Here is a 16,217-nt window from a genome sequence, read left to right as displayed (position 1 = left end):
CTGTATAATTAAATTAATATTAGAATTTAAACCGTACATAAACTACATTTAGTAAACCCAATGTCCCTTGTATCATTTAAATTTATATATTTTTAGATTTTGAAATTAACCTACAACTTAAAAATATATTTGTAATTCCAAAATTGCTCTTAGTTTGTTTTTAAATACTAAACCAATTTTGTTATTTATTTGCAAATGAAAAATATAAGATAAAATATCAAATAATATTTCCGCAAGTTACATAATTTTTAACACAAACAGGTGTAACTTTCACTTTTTTTTTTTCAGTATTTTGATAAGTTGACTTCGACTTTATCCTCCCCTGATATGTTTGCTTTGGTCGGCAACTGCGTTGGCTGGTTTTCTGTTAGCATTCTAGGTATCGTGTGTATGGAGTTAAGAAATCTTTCTGCGGTTCTGCTATACAAATTTTTATGAAAATTTTTATACCCATGGGTATAACAGAAGTTATAGCAGAAAATGGGCATCGTGTTGGGTGGGCTTTAGGATTTGTTTGTTGTAAGGAATAGGTTATGTAAGTTATTAATTCCCGTTAATTTTTCCATATATTTAATTAAAATTGAGAGAGTAAACAAATTCAATTTGGGGAAAGAAACGAAACAAATCGTTGCCGCTTAGTTTTGTAAACAATACAGGCTACATACATAACCTCTTCTGCAGCTAGCGTGATGGATTTTGGTGATTGGGACGATTTTGAACAATTTGCGGATGAAGTTTACGAGGACCATGTCAATGTACGGACACCAAAGCGCTACGTACAAGATGCATTAAACCCTTTCGAATGGTATAGTGATTCTGAGTTCAAGCGACGTTTCAGGTTCAGCAAGAACACAGTCATCCAAATTATCATGCCGTTAATTGAACCTGCACTGAGGAAAGAAACTACTGCTTTGTATTTTAAGACCAACTGCTTAAACAAAATTCTTTCCGAATCAGTATAATGTTTTCCTCTCTTTTCTTTCCCACTAGCCATCACGAATCATGAAAGTTGTTTCGCTACCACGTGGTTAACTTCACCTGCTTATAGATCACAAACACAATATGGCCAACATAATTTAACAACATGTAACGTTTTGGCCCTGACCCTAGCCAACACGTACAACTCCCGCGCCTCGCCACACCGTCAAAAGACTCTAATGACTCGTACCGCGAGCGCAGGCAAACCCCAAAAACAAATATTTGAATCCAAACCGATAGCAGACACAACAACACTACTAGTAAGATTTTGAACAGTGAGAGGGGACAGCAAGTTATAAAAAAATGAGAAATTTATATGGCACCATTTAATAGTTAGATAAATATATCATAAACGGATTTCTCACAAATCGCCGCGAACCACTTCCAATACATACTGTATCATATAAAAAAATTACCGTTAAACTATACACAAAATACTTCATCAATTACTACCAACGGTATACTCTGATCTTATATTTCGGAGCTCCGAAGAATTAATATAATTACCCCAAAAAAATATTAACTATAAATATATATATATAACATATTAAAAACAACCTCTGACGCGCCAGGCATAGTACAACTATAAATATTAAAGGATAAACTTTTGCATCTGATAAGCGTAATGTAACAACATATTAACACATATTAACATCTCACTAAATATCTTAAAAAATTTTATCTAGTTCCAAAATTTTGGCTTAAAACAAACAAGGCCTTTCACAGTTTAAGTCATAGTCTAACGCTGACGGTCTTTTCACTTCAACGACTGTCGAGTATAGTTATTTTTGCACGCGGAATGTAACCAACTGCTGAACAATCAGGTTGCGTAGTAAGTTATTTAAATTTGCAAAATCCCCGCTTTATCATTTCTTGCTGCGACTAAAAAGGGTCAATGGGGCGGTGGCATGGCTGGCACTTACTTGCGTTCCACGTCGAGAAGTCCGGTCACCTGGTACACTCACTTACTCACGAGCGTAAAATGATGACGAATCATCACCATTAGACGTTGCCGGAGTTGCGATTTTCTGCTGTGACGAGTTCCCGTCATGCTGGTTCGGAGGTGTCGTCGACGCACGTATTTCCTCCTTAAAACATGCTCGCGATATTCGCCAACCTCTTCACCGCTCACTCGCGTCCTACGTATACGGCTTCCCCAACCTTTTTCAAAAGGGCAAGCCGTTCATAATCGCTTCGTAGTGGAAGCATCACCACGGCCAACCCGCTTTATTTCGACACGTCCGCCGCCGGCTAGGCCCACGGGCCGACTCCCGATCACTCGTCCCCTGACGTCACACCCACTCCATATGTCCGCTGACGTCAGACACACAGCTCTTCCGCCGCGTGCGTTCGCCGCGGAGCGATACAATCGATAATACTCTCGAACCTTCCAGACCAATATAATAACTAAAGTCCATTAAAATTAACAAATTAAGAAGACTAAATAAAAATTACAGTTTCATATATTTTTTTACGTTAAACCAAATATAACAAACGTAAATCAAAATAACTTCTATTGCCAGGGAGGCCAAAAAAAAAAAAATATAAAAAATCTACCTTTTCTGCCAACATAAATCTCATCCAGGCCAGAGCTGTAGCAGACATGCTACAAACACAAAGATTCAAAACATATTTATGTAGTTGTAAGTTCGTTTTTAATACATGTTCATATTTATGTTATTCAAGTTCACTATCAAATAAAGTATAAATATCATCTTACGTATTAATTTCATTATTTTAAACGCATATATGGTTTGAAACTTGGGCATTTTTATTTTCAAACAGGTAAACTATGTATTTACAGCGGTATATTTGCTTGCGTTACTTTGACACCAAATTCGTCCTTTACTTTTTGAGATACTTCATCAAGTACAGCATGGCCAATATAAGTAGTGCTTGTTCAAGTATTACTTCGTCAAGTATAGGTTTATGAATTCATTGCTGGAATAAGTACTACTTGAAGAATAAGCACTACTTTATAAAGTATTACTTATTCGCCAAACAAGCCTTCGACTATGAATCCCGCCCTAAGTCGCTCATGAGCCCAATCATCCGGCAAGTTATGTGATCTGTGAAAAGATAGGATTTGGCTCCAACTAGAGAGTGCTGAAGCCCCGACGGGTAGACGGATGGGACGGAGCCCAGTCTGATGAACACATCACCATGTCATCCAGCAGAATAATGGAGCTTGCAAGCATCCTGGCTCCAGTGTAGCAACCATAAGCTGTAGAACTTGTAGGATGGTTACTTTGCACTCAGTTCAACGAGCTGATATCTACTCAGCAGTCTGCATCAATGGTTCTGTATTGTTGGGCCCAAAGATTTGGTGGAGGAGTCGGTGCGTCCCTTTGGCCCGCCTTAGTTTCGCAGTGTGTTGGTGTGATGAGCTTCTAAGTCTGGGCCCAAGGACTTGGTGGAGGAACCAGTGCGCCCTTAGGCCCGCCTTTGTTTCGCAGTGTGTTGGTGTGATGAGCTTCTAAGTCTGAGCCCCAAGGACTTGGTGGAGGAGTCAGTAGGCCCTTGGGCAGGAAAGTTTGGAGACCCCTGTGTCTGCGTGAATATCTGCCGGACGAAGTTTTTCCAGCCGAGAAGATCGAGAAAGGAAGTGTTCGGCGGCGGAAGGCATGCGAGGAGCGCTGCTCGCGTGAGTTATCGGTCGCCTCGGAGCGGCTATTCGTACCGCCGAGTGGCCGCTAGCTCGCTGCCAGCGCGCTTGGTCGCGCGCCAGGCGCTTTGTTCCCGCGCCCCGGCGTCTCTGCCGGCTCGCCCGGGAGCAGGTGACTCCGTTACAAACCACTCGTCCGTGATCACTACAGACCTGAAGAATTCGCGGTTTAGATGGCCTTCAGGATAGACTGCACATACCCCTGTACACTCCGGCAAATAACGCAAGTTCATTGGCTGCCAACTTGTAAGTCGTCTCTGCTGGTTTGTCTGTTATTCGATCCTTCTTTGGTTGAGGGTTTATAACTGGTTGAGATTCGTAAAGATGAACACTAAGCCAATAGTAAAGTTATAAAATAGGTATATGTGTTTGAATTCTAGCCTATCACCGAATGAATCCGCGAATTTTGCAGGTCTCTAGTGATTACCGACAGTTAGGTCGCGCAACACCGTCGGAAAGCGACTCCGAACAACAGCTCTGAAGTCGTATCTCGCTGTCTCAACTCGAAACTTGGAAGGGGGAGAGAGAGAGAGCGACAACTCACGCTCCCCGCTACACTCTTGCTGGCCCACGCTTTGACCAGTAAGTGGTCTAGATCACCTCTTAAATGTTCAACGTGAGTGTACACCCCTTTTGAATGACTCATGCAATTGGGGAATCTCGATTCAATACAGTTTTTATGGACATACGCCATTGCAGTTTTGCACTGTTTGTCCTGGAAAATGTTGCATCGATTATGTCCGTGCTGTCATCGTTGTGTTGTCCGTAATACTTGTTTAGTGTCATCGTTGTTTCGGTTTATCCGACATCAGCTGATTCAGTCTTGTTTTATGTCAATTTTTTCTTCTTCATATTTTATTTTATTTTTTCGGAATTTTTTCATGACAAACAGTTCAAAACTACAATGGCGTACGTCCAATAAATTGTTTTAAATAATAATTACGCAATGCATGAATAATTTAAAGAACCTAAAGTGTGTTAATTCTCAGACAAAGCTTAAATTTAATTTTTTTCCCAAGCAAGTAGATGAGATTGGAAGCGGGGCAGAGTTCTCTCTCTTTCTCTCTCTCTCTTTCTCCAGATGCATTTAAAGCCCTGCGCAACAGATTCTTGTACGTGTCATTACATCCATGATAAGTTTGAAGCTTGTCATGAAGAATCAAAATTTCCAAATTTATACGAGCTTACAAACAATTGAGTATAGGCCTATATAAAATTGTTGTCAGACAGTTCTTCAAACATAGCTTAGTATTGTCGAAAACATTATTGTGAGAGTAGTAAAAAATAACTCACCAACACTTTCTAAACTTTCTAACATTACTACATTGAGATCACACATATCAGTACTATAAGCACTACCCTACAGTGGTGCAGTCGGCAGAAAGGGGCAGCGGGCAGTGAGGTGTGAGGTCGAGGCAGAAAGCTACATCATTCGCCAGTTAAGTGCCTCCGGTAGTTGGTGAGAGGATTGTGGAGGGGAGGGGGGAAGCAGGGACTTGTTTGCCTCTGAACCCACTGGCCTCTTGCCAGCGCCAGCTTCTCGCGAGGCAAAGCGGGGAAAGAACATCGTTCGGAGCAGAGCATTTGGCGCGACGCCGCCTACTAGTGTGAATGTCGGCAACCCGCGTCACACAACAGTCACGTGGGTGGCCCGTACTTCCCATGGGAAGCCTTTCTTTTCACAGACGAGAGAGCCAAACGTCCGATCGTGCATCGTCGGTTTTTTTTTTTTTTTTTGTTCATTGTAACTCATGATAACTAATGGTCAATTATGTTAGGTTAGCTACATTATAAATACTTTAAAATATTGTGGACGGTTGATTTGGTTAGTATAGCTACATTAAAGATACTCTGAAATCATGTAAACTGTTTCCTAGCGCTGGATTACTACATATTAAAAAGTTATTGGCTAAGCAACCATGAAATGATTTTACAGTCTTTTAAATGTAGCTATACTTACCTAATATAACCAACCATCCACAATGTTTTAAAGTATTTATAATGTAGCTAACCTATCCTAATCGACCGCAAAATTTAATGCCACACCGGTTTATACAATGAGATAGAACGGAAAAAAAAGCGAGCGTGAACTTCGGGGAACTTCGGGTGTGGCTCTCTCGTCTGTGAAATGAAGGCTTCCCTACTTCCCATCGCGTGTAGGTTCGGACGAAAATTACCTGCGTACGATGTTGCTTATGCTCACGTCCAAAGACATAAAAATAAGGGTTTGGCGTTTAATATGCTACTCCTGTAACTTAATCGCATCCCTTGTGCAAATCACCTCTCCCAAACTCTTAAATAGGTCACGAACCTTCCCTTAATTTTAGGGAACAAATATCGGTGTCCCATAAGTGACCGATATGTGGCCAAATTACTACGCATGCGCAGAGCTCGCTTTTACCGGCGATGTCGGACCCGCGGGTGGTTGCATGAGCTCGTACATATTCGCTCTCGTGAACATCAAGTGATGTGCCTAAGGTATCTATGTGCCAACTGAAACTACATGATAGCGAAACTATCCAGAAATAATTTAGTAGTATTTAATTGTGATAAGAAGAAATAACCGCAACTTAAAAAAAAATACACCTGAGTAAATTATGATTTCAGCCTTGAACAGCCATCGTTTCCGCGCCTTTATTGTTGCTTGCCTGTAGCAGAAAGATGAAGTTCGTGGTGTGTATGAAGAAATGTATGAATGTGAACACATTAAAATCTAATCTCCTGGAAATATTTAAGACTTGTTTTAAAACAATTATTGCATTATGATTACTATAACGCATGAAAAATATATTACCTATAAATTGTTATTTGTTTAAATAATTCCTATAGTAACTTATAATACATAGCTCAGTCCTTTGTTTATTTTCCTTAATTTTCTATTAGGTAATCCTATGGCCCATATTTACTACAATTCATAAAAATAAACAAGGAAATACAATATAAGTGATATTATATATACATATATATAATTTATTCTTTATCCTTTATGCAGTGAAATATTTTTGTTGCAAAAATTGTGTTGCCAAAATTTTGATAAAAATTAAAGAAAGACTTTACACCACGTGTAAACCAGACACACTGATCTGTATTGACTTTAATTATTCTCACGTTAACGTAAACAAACAAATGTTGTGTGGAGGTACGTCGAGTGGCGTGCAACATTTCTAGCCTCGCGCAGGGGCACCGTTTATTGGAATGTTACTTTATTGGTATTCGATTCGGGCACGTTCCGGAACACGGCCCGCGAGCTAGGTTACGGAATGCGACCCAACATGGCGGCGCTCATTCGCTACCTTGCTCGCCCGTGCACGCTCTAGCAAGGCATCCTGGCCCGGGGCCCCGACTATAACACTCACAAGAACCTTGCACGGATCTATAGCCTGTCCCACGCTTAGACGGCAATTCAGAGCAAGTGGCGCCCGGATACTACCCGACTTGATAATGACTTGTATGTAAGCTTTTGGACATACGCCATTGCTAAGCACATGTATGTCTGTAGAAGAAAACTACAAAAAACCAAAAAGACAAAAACACAAATTAAGCAAAAAATTATTGTTGTCAGGATATAAACACCACATAATATTCCATAACATGAATATGGTCAACAAACAAAGAAAAAGCAAAGAAAATGGACTAACAGAACAAAAAAAATCACAAATGATGACAGCACAAAAAAATTCAGCACAAAGTTGAAACGAGACAAAAACACAGCAAAACGAAAAGACAAATCAAACACAATAGTTTTCCAAAAACATAAGAGAACGAAAAACCCCCACAAATGATGACAGCACAAAAATATTGAAACCCAGAAAAATTCAGCACAACAGTAAACGAGACAAAAACACGACAAAACGAAAAGACGAAACAAACAAAATAATTTTTCTTAAACAGGAACAAGCGACGTTTCGGGAACTGCTATCCGCTCCCGTCCTCAGGCAGAGACGCGCATGGTACGGAAACACAGGTGCGACTGAGTAGGGGCTGGAAACAGGCTCTATGTGCTCTATGTAGCGTACATCAGGCAGACGAGGACAGCGTTAAAGAGAGAGAGAGAGAGAGAGAGTAATGCACGACTGCAGTCACCTCGTCCGTGTCCGACACGGAGCCCATGCTCTTGACGACCATGTTGGCGGTGATCTTGACGGGCGGACCTGCAACACGCACACACGGGCCTGCAGGGATACGCACGCCACTCAGCACTGTCGCAACTCAGAACCCTCGGAAACATCCACACAGCTTAGAACTATCAAAAGTTAGAACGATTATAACTTAGAACACATAACGCCAAAACACACAACTTAGGAACTTCGTAACTTAGAAAATCATCCCTTAGAACTATCATAACTTAGAGAAACACACAAATTATAACTTTCATAACTTAGAAACAAACGACTTAGAACTGTCATAACATAGAAACACATAACGCTGAACCACATAAATTAGAAACGAAATAACTTAGAAATACTCAACTTAGAACTATCACAACTTAAAAACACACACACCTCGGAATGCCAAACCACATAACTTAGAATCTTCATAACTTAGAAAACACACAACTTGTAACAGGCATAACTTAGATTATTGTATCTTGTGTGTTTCTAAGTGATGCCATCAAGCCAGCTGTGCCTCGCTAAGTGCACTTGCTACAGGCGCAGGACCGCGCCTCTCCAAGCACCGTGCTTGTGGCTGGCTCACTCAGGCGTGGACAAGTGTTGCGGACACTTAGCGTCCACGCAGAGACAGTGAGGCTGCCTCCATCAAACTCTTACGTTTCACTGCAAGCTCAGTTAAGCAGCATACTCATTTATTAAGGTCTACAACGTCAACGAATTAAAAATTTTAGACTTTTCTCAAGAAAAAATAATTGAATACGGACTTAATCCCACGCTTCTGCCAAATACGCTGGCACCGCAACCACCCGTATAATCATGAACCTTGTGGGAAGGTTCCTAAGCTCCAATCATCAGCATCCGACCATACATTGTCCTCTCTCTCTCTAAACTGCTAGAAATTACAGTGATTTTACAATTTTTTTAAAACTGATGATTTAGCTCAGATCAATGAATAGTCAAACAACGTTAATCTTCGCAGAACCGACGCGGTATTCAAAGTTCGGAGTTTGTATTTTTTCGTTATCAGCAAAGGTAACCACGCACGCGGGCAAAAGAAGAGTGTACCTGCTGTAGAATATGTTGTTTATGAATCAAGAACATTGTTTCGCATGCATGTACGTGTGTTCCAAGGAGAGCGAGTGTTGCAGGGCACCGCGGGGAGCGGGAATGGGCGGGCCTCACCGCCGAAGAGCGGCCGGATCCTCTTGTCGTAGCGGGTCTTGTCGAGCAGCGCGTCCAGCATGGCCGTGACGTTGCCCGAGGCGGCGCGGTAGTCCCTGAAGAGGGCGGCGCAGGCCGGCGCCAGCAGCAGCAGCAGCGCCGCCGCCAGCCGCCGCCGCATGACTGGCCGCCTCCTCGCTATTTGCAGCCGCCCCCCGGCTCGCTCCGGCCACCGGCCGCCTCTCCACCTGGACCACCCTCCCGGCGTGTGACGTCACTCCCGCCCGCGGCCGACACTCCGTGACGTCACTTCGCACTCGCGGCCGACACTCTGTGACGTCACTTCGCACTCGCGGCCGACACTCCGTGACGTCACTTCGCACTCGCGGCCGACACTCTGTGACGTCACTTCGCACTCGCGGCCGACACTCCGTGACGTCACTACCGCTCTCGGCTGACACTCCGTGACATCACTCCAACCCGCGGATCATAAAATATATATTAATATAATAAAAACTCAAATGTAATTAGCCAATTTGAGCATAAACCACGCAGCTAATCCATGTGACTTTCGTTTTATTATATAGTTACTTTGTATTGAGTTAAACATAGATTGAATAAAAAAAGTTTTTATTTAAATTTATTTATTGAATTTCTGCATTATTTACTTGTCTGTTTGTTTGTTCGCGTATCGCACAAAACTTACTGCGCCGATTTTTATGAAACGTCTTAATTGTTATAAGATTAAGAATATAATGAAAAACTAGTAGGTATATATTTTAACTCGCTACGATGACGGGAGCCGGAGATATATAACAATAAAACCACATTTCTTTCGCAACAAATATAAGGTGACCTCCCAACGATAGGTGATAATTTTTTTATTATATGATGTTCTAATTAACGGGAGAGAAAAAAATCACCATGCCATTATTCGCTGGGGCACACAAACAAGTTATTTTGTTCGTGACTATGAAATTTTATTTTCTAAAATGTGTCCGAGGTTAATAATGTTCGCAGGCTTCCACGGCCATTGTCTGAAGCAGCTTGGCTTCTGGGTTGTAGCCGCGTCCTTGGCGAATAATTCACCGACGTTCCGGTCTCCATCATCAGGGAGCAGTTACAATGTGTTCGAGAATTGTCGAAAGGGTTTGTTCGTCGCACCGGCACGCAATGCTGAGGTAAGCTTATGCGCGCAGGTGGACGCCGTAGCACGCGTGTGGTGAGGTTGTTTGGACGACTTCAACCCGTGCGTGGAGCGGAAACACCCGTCCGGGGTGCGCGCAAGGCCCAAGCACCCAACCCCTGCACGGTTGATCATTCAGCCCCGCCCAACTCTTCTTACCTGGACCTTCTTCCCTCTTGTCCAGTAGTTACCTGCTTGCTTAATGCATGATATTTGATCCCCGCATGACCCGGCCCAGGGTTGTCGCTGTGTCTGTGGTTTTACCCGGGTCACGTTAGCTAGGGGCGTCAGCCATGGCGCCAATCGCAGCCATGGCTGGCCAGTAAACCCCAATTAGCACACGATGCACGCGCCCTTGTCCTGCATGGTTAAAAACCTGCATGGTAGAGTGTATAGGCTTCAGCCTGAGACAAGCTTAGGTCCTCCCCTAACATGGACCCTCCACTTACACACTTAGAATAATTTAGGCTAGGGGAAAAAATCGCAGCTGGGGGCAGGTCGCGTGAGACTGCCGCGGCGACTTGCACCGGGCACAAACATCCACCGCCCAGACGGTAGCCATGGAACTAACGAGTGGACGGAGCACCACCAAGTCCCAGTGGGTTCCCCACCCCCCACCATGGCCTTGGACCCAGGATCAGAGACTCGCCCTCCTCCCTCCAGCTTAAATTTTACAGTCACGTGCTACGTAATAATTGCAAGGTTATTTCTTACCTACACTCTCTTTAGAATGTTATTTAACCTGAAAATACAGGGTATGATCATGGTTACTATTTTACAAGTCCAAACTAAGCTTTATTTATAAAATATTCAATATGTTTTTTTTCTAGTTTGTAAAAAAAAATTATAAGTGTTAAACGTCAAAAAATAAACACGGCTGGGCCCCTCACGGCCCCTCCACAAATATAATTAAAATTCAAAGGCTTTTTTTTAAATTTACTTAATCTTAAAATACCAGCTGTTTAATAACATGTTGTTTGTGTTCGCAGAAACTTTTATCACACCAGTACGACTGTACTACAAGAAGCAGTGTACGAACCCAAAGTCAGTCACCCAAATGGTCAGTGATTATGCCGTGTTGGATGGTTGATTTGAAAATAAAATGTATGCACGCAAAGATCTTCTCTCGCTCGTTATTAAAATCCACCGTCTAGTTTTGTGCCCCGTGGGGGGTACAGCATTGGCCAAACATTTTCTTTAGGAGGAATAAATCTGATTATTATTTCAATATTTTCGATTATAAAAATTTTAATAATGTTCGCAGGCTTTCACGGCCATTGTCTGAAGTAGCTTGGCTTCTGGGTTGTAGCCGTGTCCTTGGCAAATAATTCACCAAATGTTTTACTTTACATAAATGTACTGTGGGGGCCATGCCGACTAACGCCCTCGCAGTGGCTGTTGGTACCGTGGATAGTGTCCGGCCAGCAGTAGAGTCAAATACACTAGAGACTGATACCGGACAGCTCCAAAACATTTGTGTGAAAACCTTGCGTTATTGTCACGTCAGTCCTATAGACGGCAAACTGTATGCCCAGTATGAACAATGAATCTGTTAAATACATATGGCACCAACATTATGGCAACAAAAATAACTTTCTTTTCTCTTGGAAATTTTTTTTTAATCATAGTACAGCTTTATGAGAGATATAAACCTCCAGTTCTTAAATTTTTAAAAATTAAATTAGTAATGTTTGACACCAGATAATATTATATATAATTTGACACTATATACATAAAATATGTTTGTAGTTACACCTCTTGCCGCTAGGTTATTTCTCACACTCTCGTCTGTGTTGTTAGTACAGAGCTGTCCGGTATTGTAGAGACCGGAAAAATTCGCGAATTCATTTCCCGATAGTTATACCTCAGTGCTGCCTCTGCTATTGGCTCACAACTCACCTGGATGACGCTGGGCCAATGAGAAACACCCGACCAAACCTTTATCGAATCACAGGCTGCTACGTTGGGACGTCTCACAAGACAGCAGCCAATGAGTGGGTGATATTTGACCGAGTGTACGCAGAACTATAGAGTTCATCCTGGAGGTTATTGAACCCGCGAATTTTTCCGGTCCCTAGGCATTAGTAGAGTATTGGTAGAGTCCTTGTAGAGCCACCGAAGAGCAACGCAGATACTTCTCGCCGGGCGAAACAGGCTGGCAGCGCCGGTCGAAATGTAAATCTGCCAGCGGAGATGTAAAAAAAGGGCAGATCTGCCAGGGAGGCTTGGCGCGCGTGCCAGAGACAGCAGGTGCGACCGGCCCAGAGCTGGTCTCATTCACGGCGCCGGAAATAACAGGTATGCTCGCTCCCGGGCCGCCCCGCGCTGGGGAAACATTCTGTTCACAGACGAGAGAGCCAAACGCCAGATCGTGCATCTTCGGTTTTTTTTTTGTTCATTGTAAATGTGTTGATAAAAGGATACTAATGGTCAATTAGGTTAGGTTAGCTACATTATAAATACTTTAAAACATTGTGGACGGTTTATTTGGTTAGGATAGCTACATTAAAGATACGGAAAAAGAAAAGCGAGCATGAACTTCGGGGAACTTCGGGTTTTGGCTCTCTCGTCTGTGAAAAGAAGGCTTCCCCTGCAGTTCCCCCCTCCCCCTCCCGCCTAAACCTACACCGGCACGGCCCCGCAGTAGTAGTAGTTCCTCACTCACAAAAAATAACACCGTGGTGGGAAAATAATTTCCAAAATATCTGACTAAACCAAACTAATTTTGTAAAATGAATAACTTCAAGTATTGGGAGCTACCAAATGACCTTATATTCAAAAACAAGTTTTTTAGAATGAAATTGGTAATTTTATAAAAAATATCACTATAATGCAGCAATTGGTATGGATTGTGGTTATTAAGCAGCCACATACGTAAATATCACACAAAAATTGATTGTATGTTGCTAACATACAATATATTATAAATGTCTTTCTTGAACTTTTTTGTGATTTTATGGTTAAGACACGTTAGGCCAAACAACTCACAATTAGAAAATAAACTTTAGTACCTAGTAAAGTCTATATACATTTTGATTTAACCTTCGATATGAGTATGGATTGAACATGTCAAATTTCTTATGAGATATTTACACAAATTGACTGTAAAAGCTCTTTATTTTCAAACGCAATTCAATATTTGGGTCATGTTGTTTTCACGTCACTCAATTACTTGTCAGTGGATATAGAGACAACTACTGGAATACAAATGCAGCGAGCAGGTGAAACATTTACGATTGGGAACTTAAGAATTAACAAAAATGAGTAGTCATGCGTGTGCACTTGTGTAAGGGTTTATGATCGTCGTGCAGGCGTTTTGACAGGATTGCACTGCCCAAGTGTGACGGGTGAGGGGTGTACAAGGAAGCGCGTAAGCCAAAATAAAAACACATTCGAAAAATAGAAATTTATTCACAAGTTCCATATGGCGGCACTAAAATACAATTATTGGAAAACACGAATGAATATTCGTGCCTCGTGGATCTCCGAGTTCCGACCTCACGACGTCAAGCTTTGTCTGGTGGTTCGCTGTGAACAAAACTCGTGCACGTGAAACTAAAAACAAAGTTTTTTTTTAAAAGCTGCACAGTTAAAAAAATATATAGTAGACTTTGCGGATCCAAAAATTGCATCTGTGTATTTACTCCAGCTCATATATTATGTAAATTAGTCTTTGCAAAACTGCTCCGCTGGTGCTGTTGAAATATTGTTGCTAATTACTGCACAACTCTGCATCACAGTTTGGTACTAATACATTGAAAGTGGAGCTGAGAAACAGTTGTGTTGGCGACCAGTCGAGGCGCTGAGATAGCCGCCGCCGAGTCGCGGTTGCTGTCGGCGTGGCCTCTCGCCTCGCCTGTGACCGGAGGGAAGCCTACGATTCACTCGTCCTTCTGGACATACCCGACTATTCACGTTGGCAAGCCTTCTTTCAACAGACGAGAGAGCCAAACTCCCGATCGTGCATGTTCGTTTTTTTTTTGTTCATTGTTAATAAATATACAACTCATGATAATTGATAACTAATGGTCAATTAGGTTAGGTTAGCTACATAATAAATACTTTAAAACATTGTGGACGGTTGATTTGGTTAGGATAGCTACAGTAAAGATACTGTGAAATCATGTAAACGGTTTCCTAGCCCTGGATAGCTGCATATTAAAAAGTTATTTGCTAAGCAACCATAAAATTATTTTACAGTATTTTTAATATAGCTATACTTACCTAATATAACCAACCATCCACGATGTTTTAAAATATTTATAATGTAGCTAACCTATCCTAATCGACCGCAAAATTTAATACCAAACCGGTTTATACAATGAGATAGAACGGAAAAAAAAAGCGAGCATGAACTTCGGGGAATTTCGGGTTTGGCTCTCTCGTCTGTGAAAGGAAGGCTTGCCAACGTGAGTATTCGGGTATGTCCAGAAGGACGAGTGAATCGTAGGCTTCCCGTGACCGGAAGTCTGGTGCTGGCGCCCCTGAAGGCAACCAGACAGGGGTCCGAGAGGAGACCTCTCGGGGGGCTTATCTCTATGGCGATGTTGTCCTCGGTGGTCAGGGCCTCTAGGAGTCGTGGCTAGTGGCGGTCTCTGAAGCTCTCTCGTCGCTGCACCGCCTGGGGTTTCTATACCACGAGTTATTTTCCCGACAAAGCCCGGCCTGGCCTCACCACCACCACCACCTCCTAGAACTGAACCCGTTAGGGTGTACCAGGAGCACTACATTTGTTCTCGAAATCCACCCAGACACAAACCCAAATGAGGTGAGCTGGATGGTATTTTGGCCTTTGATGTTCCATGATTCCAAGAATGGTATATCATACAATTTGAAGTTGACGTCCATTGTCGAGAACTTGACGGGCTCCTCTTGGCTGTGCTAGTCTGTGATGTAGTAGAGGTAGGCGACCCAGTAGCCCGTCTGGAACAGCAGGAAGGACAGCGGGAACACCTTCCTGGAGTTGATGTCCATCGCCGTGAACTTCGGGGGCTCCTCGTGGCTCTGCAGCTGGCGGCTCACGTCCTCCTCGCGCGGCAGGAAGCGGTAGCTGCGCCACGCGCGCACGGGCCGCATGATCGAGCGTCGCATGGAACGCCTCGTCGTGCGCGAGAACGCTCTCAGTGCGTCCGTGTGGGATCGTCTTCGCCCCCAGGGGGTCGTCACGTCCTCTTCCATGGAGATGCCCTCATCTTGGTCCTCGCCGTCTTGGTCCGCGCCATCTTGTTCCGCGCCATCTTGTTTCGTGCCATCTTGTTTCGCGCTATATTGTTTCGAGCCATATTGTTTCGCGCCATCTTGTTTTACGCCATCTTGGTCCTCGCCATCTTGGTCCGCGCCATCTTGGTCCGCGCCATCTTGTTTCGCGCCATCTTGTTTCGCGCCATCTTGGTCCGCGCCATCTTGGTCCACGCCATCCTGCACCTCGTCGTACTCGGGCTCCTGGCCGTCGGTCGACGCCCCCTGGGTGATCCTGATGCGGGGTATGACCCTGTGCGGGGGCACGGGGGGCAGGGGCCTGTCGGGGAAGTCTTCCTTCGCCTCCCCGGACACCCTGATGATGGGCGACACCACCTCCGCCTCCTGGCGGACGTCCTCGGTGCTCCACGGGTCGCGCCCCGCCGTCGACAGCTCCACGGCGCTGGCGCTCAGCGCCTCGGGCTCCGGCTGGCCCCCCACTGGCCGCAGGTTCACCATGGACACCGCCCTGGGCGGGTCCGAGGACAGGTCGGCGCCCAGACCCTGCCCGACCTGGGGACAGCCAGCAGTGCTGCACCGAGCGACGCTCATCACTGTCATCTTTAGCACATTCTCATCGAGTCAAAACTGGCTTCATGTCTCAGGATAATGCTATCTTTGTTATCTGACAAGTCTCCATACATTGAGTATTGCATATTTTACCAATGTTGCTCATTAAGTCAAAACTGCCTTAATGTCTCAGGATAATGCTATCTCACAAGCCTCCATACACTGAGTATTGCATATTTAACAATGTTGCTCATTAAGTCATAACTGCCTTAATGCCTCAGGATAATGCCTCCATACAATGAGTACCGTATATTTTTTACCAATTTTGTCTTTATTTATGTAAATTACTTAAAAATAATTAACAAAT

At 43.5% G+C, this 16,217-nt stretch overlaps 1 protein-coding gene across 1 annotated transcript in view; it reads right to left on the bottom strand.

The window, feature by feature from the left end:
• The window catches only part of LOC134532308 (uncharacterized), a 40,771-nt gene that overhangs the window by 9,468 nt on the left and 15,086 nt on the right, over positions 1–16,217 (bottom strand). Inside the window, exons 9-12 of the mRNA XM_063368726.1 lie at positions 14,985–15,853; positions 12,238–12,369; positions 8,938–9,164; positions 7,727–7,794 (exon numbers count right to left, since the gene is read on the bottom strand). Of these exons, the coding sequence (XP_063224796.1) occupies positions 7,727–7,794; positions 8,938–9,164; positions 12,238–12,369; positions 14,985–15,853 (1,296 nt within the window). The remainder of the gene's footprint in view (positions 1–7,726; positions 7,795–8,937; positions 9,165–12,237; positions 12,370–14,984; positions 15,854–16,217) is intronic.

Source organism: Bacillus rossius, chromosome 5 (genome assembly GCF_032445375.1).
Source record: "Bacillus rossius redtenbacheri isolate Brsri chromosome 5, Brsri_v3, whole genome shotgun sequence".
In the NCBI taxonomy this organism is placed as follows: Eukaryota; Metazoa; Arthropoda; class Insecta; order Phasmatodea; family Bacillidae; genus Bacillus; species Bacillus rossius.
This window is presented reverse-complemented; position numbering and strand designations above follow the sequence as displayed.